At 42.4% G+C, this 12,960-nt stretch overlaps 1 protein-coding gene across 5 annotated transcripts in view; it reads right to left on the bottom strand.

Annotated features, from left to right (window-relative positions):
- LOC126394781 (coiled-coil domain-containing protein 60-like) overlaps positions 1-12,960 on the bottom strand; it is a 68,394-nt gene that overhangs the window by 26,792 nt on the left and 28,642 nt on the right. For 4 of the 5 annotated variants that reach the window (XM_050051856.1, XM_050051857.1, XM_050051855.1 and 1 more), the window contains exons 7-10: positions 11,152-11,362; positions 4,656-4,722; positions 2,145-2,240; positions 442-582 (exon numbers count right to left, since the gene is read on the bottom strand). In XM_050051856.1, coding sequence (XP_049907813.1) covers positions 442-582; positions 2,145-2,240; positions 4,656-4,722; positions 11,152-11,362 — 515 coding nt within the window. The remainder of the gene's footprint in view (positions 1-441; positions 583-2,144; positions 2,241-4,655; positions 4,723-11,151; positions 11,363-12,960) is intronic. The other variant, XM_050051858.1, reaches the window with a different exon arrangement.

Below are 12,960 nucleotides of genomic sequence, written 5' to 3'. Positions count from 1 at the left end.
AAATGGCTAAAATGCGACCGATCGCTGTGGCTCCCCCTGTGGACCAATGTTGTTGTTTTTTTCCCTAATTTTTGGTATGACTAAGTCATGGTATGGTATGCTGTACATAATCAGGGAAACTGTCAGTGTGTCATTCTGTCAGTCAGTCACTCTGTCTGTCCCACGTTTTTCTACTCACTGACGTGGTCAATCTATGTGAAACTGCACATAGGCATTGAGGATTGGCATAGCTAGAAGGTGACAAAGCTACCACTGGGTATGGACCAGTTTCTGTTGATTTTCTATTCATCCCCTGAAGTTTAAATTTTTTGGGAGGACAAAAGAATAGTTTAGTAAGGACGATGTATCTGAGACATGCAGCATTCACTGGCAGTTAACCATCATGCTGATACTGGAGTATTAGTTTGGAATATATTTGCTAGGTTTGGATGTTTAATGTACCTGGCTTTGAGCTCGAGGACGTTGATGTAGCTCTGAGACATCTCCTCAACCCGCTCATCAAAGGCAGCTTTCAGCTCCTGCAGCATGGTGGTCTTGTTGTTGATGAGATGGCTGATAAGTAGCAGGGGCTTTGCAGGACAGCTAGATGTAGGAAACACCAAGACAAACAATATTAATAGTTGTGGTCTTAGATTTATATTCATGATTATGCTGTATAGTGTGTCTTCGTGCAAGCTTTTTTGACTACTCTGTATATATTATAAGTATGGCGTTAATGTGCTCAAGCTCAGCTTTAATTTCAACTGAACAGTGCATTAACTCAAATTCTTCTTACACAAAACATATCTTACAAGACTAATCAAGATACATTTAAATGAGGTCATCATATTGAATATTTGGCGAAAAATTCTTTGCAGTCATTGACTTTTCTAGGTCAAAGACCCACAGATCTGTGCAGACACTCAATGCTCTGTCAGGTCTGTACTGCAGCAACTTTCACTTCTTACTTATTCAGGAGCATTTTTGCCTTCAGTCCAGTCTGCAATATGTTCAGCTGAACTGAGGTCAGGTGACTGAGTCAAGAACATTACTCTGTACTGAAAACTCACCACTTGGTTTGTCTGTAAATTTAGGATTACTGTTGTGCTGCACTACTGTACAACTGCAGGATTACATATAAGAAAGGGCTGTGACTTTACTGTCTTATGTATGTTTGAACTGTACATACATATAATAGGGCTGCCACTAACGATTATTTTCATTGTCGACTAATCTGTCAATTATTTCTTCGATTAGTCGACTAATCATTTCATCGAAAAATGTGTTAAAATGTTGAAAAATGTCGGTCTGTCTCTCCCAAACCCCAAAATTACGTTATCTAATGGCTTGTTTCATACTCACGCCAAAGGGTTTTAGTTCACCGTCACGGGAGAGTGTGTAAAGCTGCCAATATCTGAACGTAAAAAGCTGCAGTAAGAGTATTTTGGGGTACTTTTATAGTATTTTTCTATGAAAAATGACTCAAACCGATTAGTCGACTACTAAAATAGTCACCGTTTATTTTAATAGTCAATTAGTCATCGATTAGTCGACTAATCGTGGCAGCCCTAACATATAACATGTAAAGACAGAGTACACCCTGTCCTCATTATTGTATCTTTCAGGGCTCAACATTTTAAAAGTGGTGGAACTTTTGGTTGCTGAAACTAAATACATATATGGTTGCCACTTTTAGTCACCTTATATTTTGAGTAATTAAGACACTCATACCTCAGCTTTATAATAAAAAATGTGACATACAAAATGTCTGCAATGGCAGGTTAGTCGAACTTCTCAGCTCACAGTCAGACAACTTCATTTTGCTTCACGTTTGTCTCTGAAACAGATGTGTCTGTGCATGAGAGGCAATGCAACAAGACACATGCAGCTTTGTCTGATTCCAGATATGACTGTAACATCAACATCTAAATATCACTAATACAACAGATATTTTAAAAACGATATTTTTGTTGGGGTGCATGTTTTGCTGTTCGCCGTCCCTCCTTTATACGTCTATTTATCTTGAACGAAACACTGAAACATTATAAGATATAGGTATAATATTTTGACAGATGCAATAACCCAGGCCACATACTGCAGGTTACATAAGTTAATTAAGGTTATTGAATCATGTATATGAGTCATGGGTGCGGTTGCAGTCGCACCTTTTTGGCCATACAAAACTATTCGCTGTCCTGGAGCCAGTTTGGTCGCCGGTCCTTTGGGGTGACGGCCGTGCTTTGAAGTGAGGTGCAGTCAAACTGGAAGAGAAGACAGTTACAACAATTAAGAACTTGTTCATAAAAGAGACTGTTGAAATAGGGATAGGTCACATGTGCTACAGTGTCACGCCTATTAATACTGAGATTAATACTACAGTACGTCGCCTGAGATATTTCTCCAGATACAGATAAACTCTTGCCTGTTTCACAAAAGCATTTTAAAGGGATAGTTTGGATTTTTTGAGGTGGGGCTGCATGAGGCACTGATCCATAGTCAGTGTATATATATATTATTATAAGTACCTTATCAATATATGCTTACACAACGGCTCATGATAACAACTGAATTAGCAACCCACAAATTAAATTACGCACTTAATGTGGAGTGGCAGTAGCTCAGTCCATAGGAACTGAACTGGAAACCTGAGGGTCGCCAATTCGAGTCTCAGTAGGGACAAAGTATGGAGCCTGGACTGGTAGCTGGAGAGGTGCCAGTTCGCCTCTCGCAAGGCACTGAGCCCCCAACTGCTTGGGGCGCCTGTTCATGTGCAGCCATGGGACATCTCTCCATTTAGTGCATGTATAGGTCCTGTTTGTGCATGTGTGTGTATTTCAGGCCTGTGTGTATATTAGGGCTGCAACGATTAGTCGACTAATTGATGACTTATCGACTATTAAAATAATCGACTATTTTAGTAGTCGACTAATCGGTTTGAGTCAATTTTCATAGAAAAGTACTATAAAGTACCCCAAAATACTCTTATTGCAGCTTCTTACTTTCAAATATTGGCAGCTTTACACACTCTCCTATGACGGTGAACTAAAACCCTTTGGTGTGAGTACGAAACAAGACATTAGATGATGTAATTTGGGGGTTTGGGAGAGACAGACCGACATTTTTCAACATTTTAACACATTTTTTGATAAAATGATTAGTCGACAAAGAAAATAATCGTTAGTTGCAGCCCTAGTGTATGTGACAACAGAATGAAAAAAATTTAATTTCCCCTTGTGAATAAATAAAGTTCTTCTTCTTCTTCTTCTTCTTCTTCTTCTTCTAAAGGTATGTAGGTTACATTCAGGAAAAGCAACATGGTGACAACCTACCATAAAATTACTCCAAATTCTCTTGGTCTCACAACATCCCAAACACAAGTGTCCCGGGTGAAAGTCCTATGACCAATCCATCACCCCAACCTGACTCCTTACACGGACTACTTCCTTCTTTGCTCATGTCAGCGCATCGGTTGCATGTTCATAGCCTTCCCTATTACGTGGGTTTTACCTGATTTTTTGGCTCATGATACGTTGGATATGTACAAATTGTGATGCATTACTTTTTGAAGGTAAACAGATGAACAGCGATTGAGTACAGCCAGACCTCATACAGCCCTAAAAGCTGAAGACAATTTTATTTGCATAGTATTTAGTAAGGCTGGTTATAATGGTGCCATTTATTGTTGGTTTTCTGTTTGTAAACGTAGCATTTAACAGACTGAAACACTTTCACATGTTCTAGGTTTTCTTTTGACATATTTCTTGTGAATTTGTGCCCTAAAACATCCATCTGTGGATACAATGTGAGGGCTAATTGTTTGATTGACTTTCATGTGCTATTGTATTTTATGTACAATTGTTTTCTGTGTTTATACTTGTTGTTTGGATTGAATGCAAAACAGCTGAAATGCATATAAACATGTACTTAAAGGCTTTGAATCATCAGCCATCTGAAGCACAAATGTTGATGCAGACCTTGTTGGCACAAACCCGTAATTACTGAAAGCCGGCTGAGAGAAAACAGTCATCTGGAACATGTAATCAGTCATTGAATGGTGGTAATCATGTGATCACACCTTTAACAGCCAAGGTAAATATCAGGTAGAGAGCACAGATGTAAACGTCGCTGATAAACATTTTACAGCTTGCCCTTTTGTCCCCTCAGCCACAACACAATTCCACTGACGCTTTGCAGCAAATTCCTGACATAGTCTTTCAGATCACTGCCTTTAAAACTCTGAATAGGCCAGAGGAGGAATGAAGATGAAGGGGACTAAAAATAGAAGCACAAATTGAAGGGCTGTCACCGCAGAGAGCGTGAGAAGAGTGTAGGTTGAGCTGCTTGTCGCCTTCTTCTCTTTACACGATTATGTCGGGGTGACGGGAATATAGCCCCGGTCATGACGGCTTGGACTTTTGTCCTCTTTATGACTACCTGCTGTTGATCTGGGAAATAAAGCCTGGGCTACAGTTACAGTTATTGCAAGTGCCTAAATCATAATGAGAGCCCTGCCCTGAGGAGCAACAGCAGGCAGGGGTAGGATTTAGGATTTATGGCAGAGGGCTGGTGATGACGGCTGGGTTGTAATCTTTTATTCCATGTTTATCTTTCAGGCTGCTGACATACAAGTCATGAGATAGAGGGCTGTTAAAATGTATATTACAAGTTGAACTTACCTGCTGGTTTGTGAGATTTGGCTCTCTGTCTTGACTTTCTGGTGGACATCTGACAGCGTGTGAAGACCTAGAAATGAAAAAAACAAACAGACAAAAACTGTAATTAAACTTTTTCCCTGCTTTTGTATCCACGTGGTTAATTATAAATTATAACTCTCTCAAGCTCTAATTTTCTAATTGTCCGTGATTAGAAGGGTTTGTACAGCAACAGCTATCATTATCACATGATGTGGAGTTGAAGGAAGGCAGGGTTTCTGGGTCTGGACAGATGTCAGGTCAGGCACAAAGAGGCGCACATTTTCATTGTCACAGCCAGTGCCTACTTTGTGTAAGCACCAAATGTACTTGCACCCATCTGTCTAACCATGGGGGTGTAGGTCTTAAAATGAGGTGTGTTCAGGTGCATTGTTGACGTGTTGCTATTCTGAGGCAGCAGAAAGTGATTGCACCATCGACCAACAAAAACCTGGTCCAAAGTCAGAATGGTGCAGCATTATCCTGCTATGCAGGTTCACAACGCGCGTACACTCTGCTTGTTAAGCAGGATTTATACCTCTGCGTTGGATCAGTGCCGTAACCTACTGTAGGTTGTAGCCTGACGTGCATCTCCCCAGAGATGTAAATACACGTCATGGTGACGCAGACCTCCTGTCTGTTTCTGTAAACTGAAACCATTTCCCTCAGTGGAAACAAAGCTGTACTTTACTTTAATTTCACAGATAAGAAACAATAAATTGTGAAGACAATAAAGCCTCCACAAAAAAAGTCTTGTGTGTGATTTATCCTGGCGTCATATGAGTGAACCTTGTGAGCTGTAATGGAGCCGAATTTTGTAACATCGCCTGATGACCTCTAAGGTCACCTGGTATACCTGCTGAACAACGGTATTATTCATAAATGGGTAAAGCAGCTCTTAGTTGTTACTTCTCAGATGAGTTTGAGTTGCACCCAAATTCCAACTTCTTTTAAAAGCAGCCTGAAAGAGTTTTTCATCCTTTGTAATTGAATAATTTTTGCTCCTTCATGTGTGCTTGTTGTGAATGGCTGTCACTATGTTCTCTCCGTCTTTCTTTCCTTTTTCATTTTCAGCTGAAGCACTTTGAGCATTTCCCTGTGAATGAAATGTGCTGTGTAAATAAATAAAGCTTGCCTTCAGCTGTGCCGGACAGACTTCATGTCCTGTGCTGTCAGGATCCCATAAAGGGGTCCAAAGATAAATGTGAGGGCCAACAGGATCATTAAGGTAGAAATCAAAAAGCTTGTCTACACTTTTCTTCATTCATTCATTCATTTTCCGTGACTGCTTATCCTGTTAGGGGTCGTGGGGGGGCTGGAGCCTATCCCAGCTGACAGTGGGTGAGAGGCTAATAGCTAAACATATTTTCTTGTGAAATAACACTTTTACCACTTTAGGCCTTAAAAAAATCCTTAAAATTAAAAAATCTCCACTCACAAATCATGTTCACAACTGTGTCAAGATGAAGTATACGCTGCTTCGTTTTAAGGTATCACAGGCCACAAGGGGACTATGGTCATGAGCTCTAGGTAGTGACCGAAAGAATGGGATTTTGGATACAAGCAGCCAAAATTACTTCCCTCCGTGGGGTGGCTGGGCTCAGCCTTAGAGATAGGGTGGGGAGCTCGGACATCCGGAAGGAGCTCGGAGTAGAGCTGTTACTCCTTCGAGTCGAAAGGGGTCAGTTGAGGTGGTTCGGGCATCTGATCAGGATTCTCCTGGGTGCCTCCTGTTAGAGGTGTTTCGGGCACGTCCCACTGGTAGGAAGCCCCGGGGCAGACCCAGAACACACTGCAGGGATTACATATCTAGTCTGGCCTGGGAACACCTTGGGGTCCCCCAGGAGGAGCTGGAAAGTGTTGCTGGGGAGAGGGACGTCTGGGGTGCTTTGCTTGGCCTGCTGCCCCCGTGACCCGGCCCCGGATAAGCAAATGAAAATGGATGGATGGAGGCCACAAGGGATGGAAACTACGGCTTCTGGCTATGAGCCATTTGCACCATATGTTAGTAAATTGCTATCTGTTACATGTTTTCCTGAACCTTCATCTGACCTGTTATTTAATGTGTTTAAGTGATTTTTAATTTGATGATAATCCACAAATATGAGAAGAATTGTAGCTCCTGCAAGTATCACTGTGATGCATGCATTGCCCCAGTGTATAACAAAGTTACAGCATGAAGATAAAATGTGCCATCATCTGTGTTGTTTTCATATATAATCCCATAGCTCCCCCTGCTGTTACCACACTGTCACTACACCATGAAATTGATTGAGAAAGTTCATCCTGCCTGTAATCCCACTAAAGCATCATCTCCTAGTTTAGACATAGATGTCACACACAGCGATGACACAATAAATCTTCACAAGCTTCCCCAGAGTATAAAGCATCCATTAAAATGTTAAATACCGGCCTAAATGATTCAACTTCTCTATGAGCTGTGACAAAATTAATCACACTGTGGCAAATCAGGGAGATGAGGCGCTTATTAAAATGTATAGCTTGATTTCTCACGAGGAACAGCTATAAAAACCTGCAGCCAAAAATGTAATAGCCAATAACTTTTGCAAATTGGCTGGCTTTAGATTGAATAAATAGACTTCTTATTTTAATTATCCCAAATGAATGCGGCGGATTAACTATCTGTGCTGCTAAAAAAACTACTGGGGGAGGCATTGAAATGCAAAGATAAATCTCCTAATTATTCAAACTTTTACAATTCCCTTTTTTCATCAAAGAGTTTGAAAAACTACTTTGCTTTTTTTTTTTTCTCTTTTCCAAAGTATAGAACTCCTCTTTCAAATTCATTTACCAGGCAAAACAATGTAGTGTGGGCAGAGCAGCACATCTCCAGTGGCCAATTTCTGGATTTGAGACATAACTCTGGGGATTAGCCTGAACAGCAGTTAATTGCTTTAAACCAATGGCGCTGAATTAATCCTTTGATTTTTGGACTCCTTTTATGATTAGAGCGAGAGCGCAGGAGGGAGGGAGGGAGGGAGGAGAGGAGAGGGGGGGGGGGGGGGGGGGAGAGGAAAAAATGCAAGAGAGTAATGGAGACCAAAAAGAAGAAACAACAACCTGACAATGACTCAGGCAGCGACGGCTAGCTCGACAGTCTTTCATCAGGAGGTAATGATATGAAACCTGTAATCTACAGGAGGCGGGGGTGGTGGGGGAGATCAGATGACTAATTATACTTCGCTCTGAAGCCTGAAGCAGTGCACTCTGGGAGCCAGCGCAGGGCACAGGAGGGCTGAGCCCTGGCAGAAAGGCTCTGATCACCCAGCTGAGGAGTGTTCTGAACAGACCCAGCTCTTATTTTGGTTTCCATTTCGAACTCAGCAGGTGGTGGCTAAGAGTATGTGTGCGTGCATGTGTGCGTGTGTGTGTGTTGATGTCGTCGGACAGGGAATTCGGGTGCCATCACGTTTCTTTTTTTCTTTTGTAAAGCTGTCTCTCTATCCGCAGGAATAAAGTGACTTTTTAAGGCTTTGTGATCAAAAGTTCATGTCAAACAGCTGTTTCTATGACAACAGAGTTTCCTGTGAGTGTGTGTGTTCATGAAACTTCTCTCTTTCTGTGAACAAATCTCGAGTTTCCTGTCCTCACAGTGAGGGTGTTTTCATGGAGAGTGACTGGTAGGGCTGGTACTTTTGTTCTCCTGGTACAGGGGTAGGCAACCTGCAGCTACAGGGCCACATGTGGCTCTTTAGCCCACCTCCAACACATCTCCCATCCAGCACCACGAATACCTCCAATTAATGTTCTATATATTTATATTTTAATAACTCATAACACTACATAACACCAATTTCGCTGGCTGTTTAGCAGTAAGCCACTGGGGACCAGACACCTCACTTCTATTTCTATTTTTTCTTCCAGGTGGGTGAAAATCACAAAGTACAGCTCATCATATGCTGTGTTAATTAATTGCTGTTATTCATGATCGTTGATACAGGGTGGGTCTACTAACTATCAAGGGGTCTAAGCTTTTATTTTGCTTGTTTTTAGTATCTGACGTGACAACACAATGATTAAGATGTAGAATAATAATACATCATCGTCATGGGTCGGGAGAGAGTTACTGCCAGCAAGGGAGTTCAAGTATCACGAGTGAGGGTGAGATGGATCGGTGGTTTGACGCAGTGATGCATGCGCTGTACCGGACTGTCATGGTGAAGAGGGAGCTGAGCTAGAAGGCGAACCTTTCGATTTACTGGTCCATCTATGTCCCAACCCTCACCTATGGTCATGAGCTCTGGGTAGTGACTGAAAGAATGAGGTCATGGATACAAGCGGCCAAAATTAATTTCCTCAGAAGGGTGTCTGGGCTCAGCCTTAGAGATACGGTAATGAGCTCAGGCATCTGGAGGGAACCTGGAGTAGAGCCGCTGCTCCTTTGTGTCGAAAGGGGTCAGTTGAGGTGGTTCGGGCATCTGATCAGGATCCTCCTGGGCGCCTCCTGTTAGAGGCGTTCAGGGCACATCCCACTGGTAGGAGGCCCCGGGGCAGACCCAGAACATACTGGAGGGATTACATATCTCATCTGGCCTGGGAACACCTTGGGGTCCCCCAGGAGGAGCTAGGTAGCGCTGCTAGGGAGAGGGACGTCTGTGGGGGTTGTCTTGGCCTGCTGCCCCTGTGACCCAGCGGATGAAAATGGATGGATGGATTATATAATGCCCTGTCACCCCAGGTTCAGTGCTTGGTCCTGGGTTTTTGAAGGAGGTTGGCATCAGTAGAGCGGAGACAACGGGAGGGGGAGTGCTGATGAAAGAGGTCAGAGATCCGGAGGAACTAGATTGTTAGGGGCCTTGTAGGTGATGAGTAAGATCTTGAAGTGTATCCTGTGATTAACGGACAGCCAGTGAAGGTCGTGGAGGACTGTGGTGATGTGGTCACGTGTGCAAGTCCTATAGGATAGAGTAGTTAGTATTGTAAATCTGTTGGCAGTGATAGCTGTTTTTATTTGGCATTTCAGAATTACAACTGTACTGTTCATAAAGTTTTAAGCAAAGCTAACAGAGCTAACGTCAGCTGTCTGCTGTTGCCCCTGCTGCGCGCTCTCACTGAACATCTGCATCTCCATCTGTCCTCTCTGCCTCACTGACTTTGGTCACCAGGTAATGCTAATGTACTTGCATTTGTATAGCACCTTTCTAGTCTTTCGATCCCTCATAGAGCTTTTATGCTATGGAGTCACACTGACACACACATTGACACACTAGTTGCTGAGGCTATCGTACAAAGTGCCACCTGCTACTCACTTTAAACCAGTGGGGTTTTTTTTTACTTTTTGTGCCCAAGACACAGCAAAGGGCAGCCAAAATCTCAAGGCACACCTGTATTTATAACAGCTTCTATAATGCTTCTATCTCTTACCATGACATAAGACAATAAAAAATTATTTTTCATGATACTGTCTACTGTTTTTTTCCTCCTTTTTTTTTAGCTAGTAGGTCGTCTTTGCTGGTGCTTTGTTGTAATTTGCTCCGTACAATAAAGTGATCCATTGTCCCACTCACGGCTTTCTCCTTTAAATGTTATCATCCCTCGCACTGGCTGCCAATCAGGGCTTTTGATGTGTCACACATTTATAATTCTCACACACAAACAGCGACAAATAGGTTCCCTGTGAAGGTTTTTTAAATTAAAATAAATTAAATTTTTTCGCTAGAGTTTGCCTCTTTATTAGGCAATAGGTGCGCACAACATACTGATACAGTCAATTAAACATTCATTCATAACTTTTTGTATAGGCCCAGTTGATTATTGCAATAATAATGTGTGGTTATCACAAAATCCCACAGCACACCTGGATTGGCATCACAGCACACCATTTGAGAATCACTGCCTTAAACATTCACATGCACTCACGCACTGATGGCACAGCCGTTGGGAGCAACTTGGGGTTCAGCATCTTGCCCAATGATATTTCAAAGGTGGGCTGGAGGAGCCGGGTATTGAACCGCCAATCTTTCGATCAGTGGATGGCCTGATCTACCTCCTGAGCCACAGCTGCCCAAATGGGTTTGATGTACCTTATAATGCTTCTGGTGTGTTTTCAGATCTTTAGAAGAAGAGGTGTACCTTAAGACGTGTGTGTCAGACACTTTCAGAGCAACCTATACCCCATGGTATCTCTTAGGATTTGGTGAATGAATATAATCCTTATGAGCATAGACAGACAAACGTTGGTGTGATTGTGCTTTTGTGTGTCTCAGAAATGGACTGGGTGTGTTCTGTGCTGCGCTTTCCTTCAACAAAAAGGAGATGGGTGGGTGAGAGAGACTGCATGCAGACTCCACCCTTGCATACGTTACTCAAAGACCTTGATTAATGTTTGACATTGAAATGTTTCTTATATATTTAGACTGTAGACATTTACATCTCCTGCCAGCATGCAAACATGCCCTTGTCTTACATGTGCTCATTTTGACAACTGTATTACTGTTAAGATGCCTGTTTGACAACTCACACTCTGAAGGAAGTCGGTCCGTCTCCTCTGCTGCTCCTGGACACTCTGACTCCGTGTTCTCCTCAGCCGCTGGGACCAGAGAGGACACGCTGCTCCCCACAGTGGTGCAGGTGAGGGCTGAGAGGGAGCCCACACTCATGAAGGACGACATCCTGTGGGTGTGGAGGCGCGCAGAGGAGCTGCGAGGGCGCTTTGGATGAGCTCTCTGAGGCTTTGGGAGGGGAAAAGAGGACGAGATAAAAGGTAGTGCACATTTAGAAAATAAAAAAAGACAGCATGTGTTTAGTTTATCAGCTAAAAACAGAATGCAGGGACAACAAACAATTGTTTTGGTCACAACTGACTTCAGACTTTCAGCCCATAGAGGTCAGTACAACAAAGCTTTTCTGACAAACAAGATTACAGTGAAGTCGCTCTTACTTCTTAAATCCTAACCTAATTATCTAATTCTAATCCACCGTTTGATAATATTATGATGTTAATGTTATGTTATGATAGATATAATTTATGGACTGTTTTTGATTTGTTAATGCTTTTAAATAACATGTCAGTTTTCTGGAGGAGAGGTTGTTTTATTTGAACTATCTTTTAAAGTTCAAATGTCAAATGTGTACCTTTATTATCCCAAACATTTCCAACAATGTTCAAACCCAGACACAAATGTAATTTTATTCAAGGACACAGTCATTTGGCTGTGGCATAAATTCCCTTTGTGTTGTCTGAGGCTGTCATAAATTGACTTTTTATCCAGTTTTAAGCCACATTTTACAACACTACTTTTAGAGCTTGGTTGTTTTTACTGCATGTTTTTGTCAGATGAAGGATTTTAGTATTTGGACACCTTGATCTTAAATCAGAGTAACAAGTTAAGCAAGCTTTAGCGGCAGCTCGGCTTCAGCCCCTGCCGTACCAAACAGCATCAGAAACACACTGAATTTAAACAAGTTACTGCTTTATTCAGTGTTTTTACATGTTTTAATCCCATGATGTGTTTGTTTTGGAAAAAAGGAGACCTCTGCAGATAATTCGGCTCCCAGGAAAAACCTCCTGGAACACCGAAGGAATCATTAGGCCCCGATCACACAGAAAGCGTTTTGCAGGTTGCAAAATGCGAAGCGACCAGGCAACCACAGACTCACCTCCTTATTCTAACCTTCCTGTGTAATCAATCTACAGTTTATTCATTTTGGTTATTTGACAGTAATCAGTATCTAGCCCCTAAAATGTTGAGGCAGAGGGCACTTGCTGTAGCTCTGGTTGAGGGTGAGAGGCTGTCAGCAGATAAACAGAGATCTGTGTGGGTACATGAGACCCTAAAAAAGAGGGTGGGTCATGGGGAGTACCACCAGTTGGTCCAGGAGCTTCTCCTCCATGATGGCCGTTTCCAGGCATATTTTAGGATGACTCAGGGGCGGTTTGACAACCTGCTGTCTATCGCCGGGCCGTATAGCTCTGGGTATACCACCAGTTTCTCCTCCATTGTTTACCAACTGTAAACTTGTTGTCGTGACCACCACAGGAGGGTCTCTTCTTAAATCATTCCATCAGACTATGGGAAAAAAGATGACGAAAACAGAGATGTTGTGAGGCGCTTTTCCGCTTTGAGTTGAACTTTTTTCAACTTGAGGAGTTCAGAGTGCTTCTGCAAAAAGTCCAGGTGCCTAAAGCGCAGAAACATGATGTAAAAACAGCGAGCAAAAGGCTTATTCTCATCAAAAACTATTGCAAAAAGCTGCCTGTGGCTGCTAAAACGCTTTCTGTGTGATTATGCAATGACGGCATTCTCACGGCAGGAAATTACATATTGTA

Source organism: Epinephelus moara, chromosome 8 (genome assembly GCF_006386435.1).
Source record: "Epinephelus moara isolate mb chromosome 8, YSFRI_EMoa_1.0, whole genome shotgun sequence".
Lineage (NCBI taxonomy): Eukaryota > Metazoa > Chordata > Actinopteri > Perciformes > Serranidae > Epinephelus > Epinephelus moara.
Note: the sequence above shows the minus strand (reverse complement) of the source record. Positions and strands in the feature narration are given on the sequence as shown.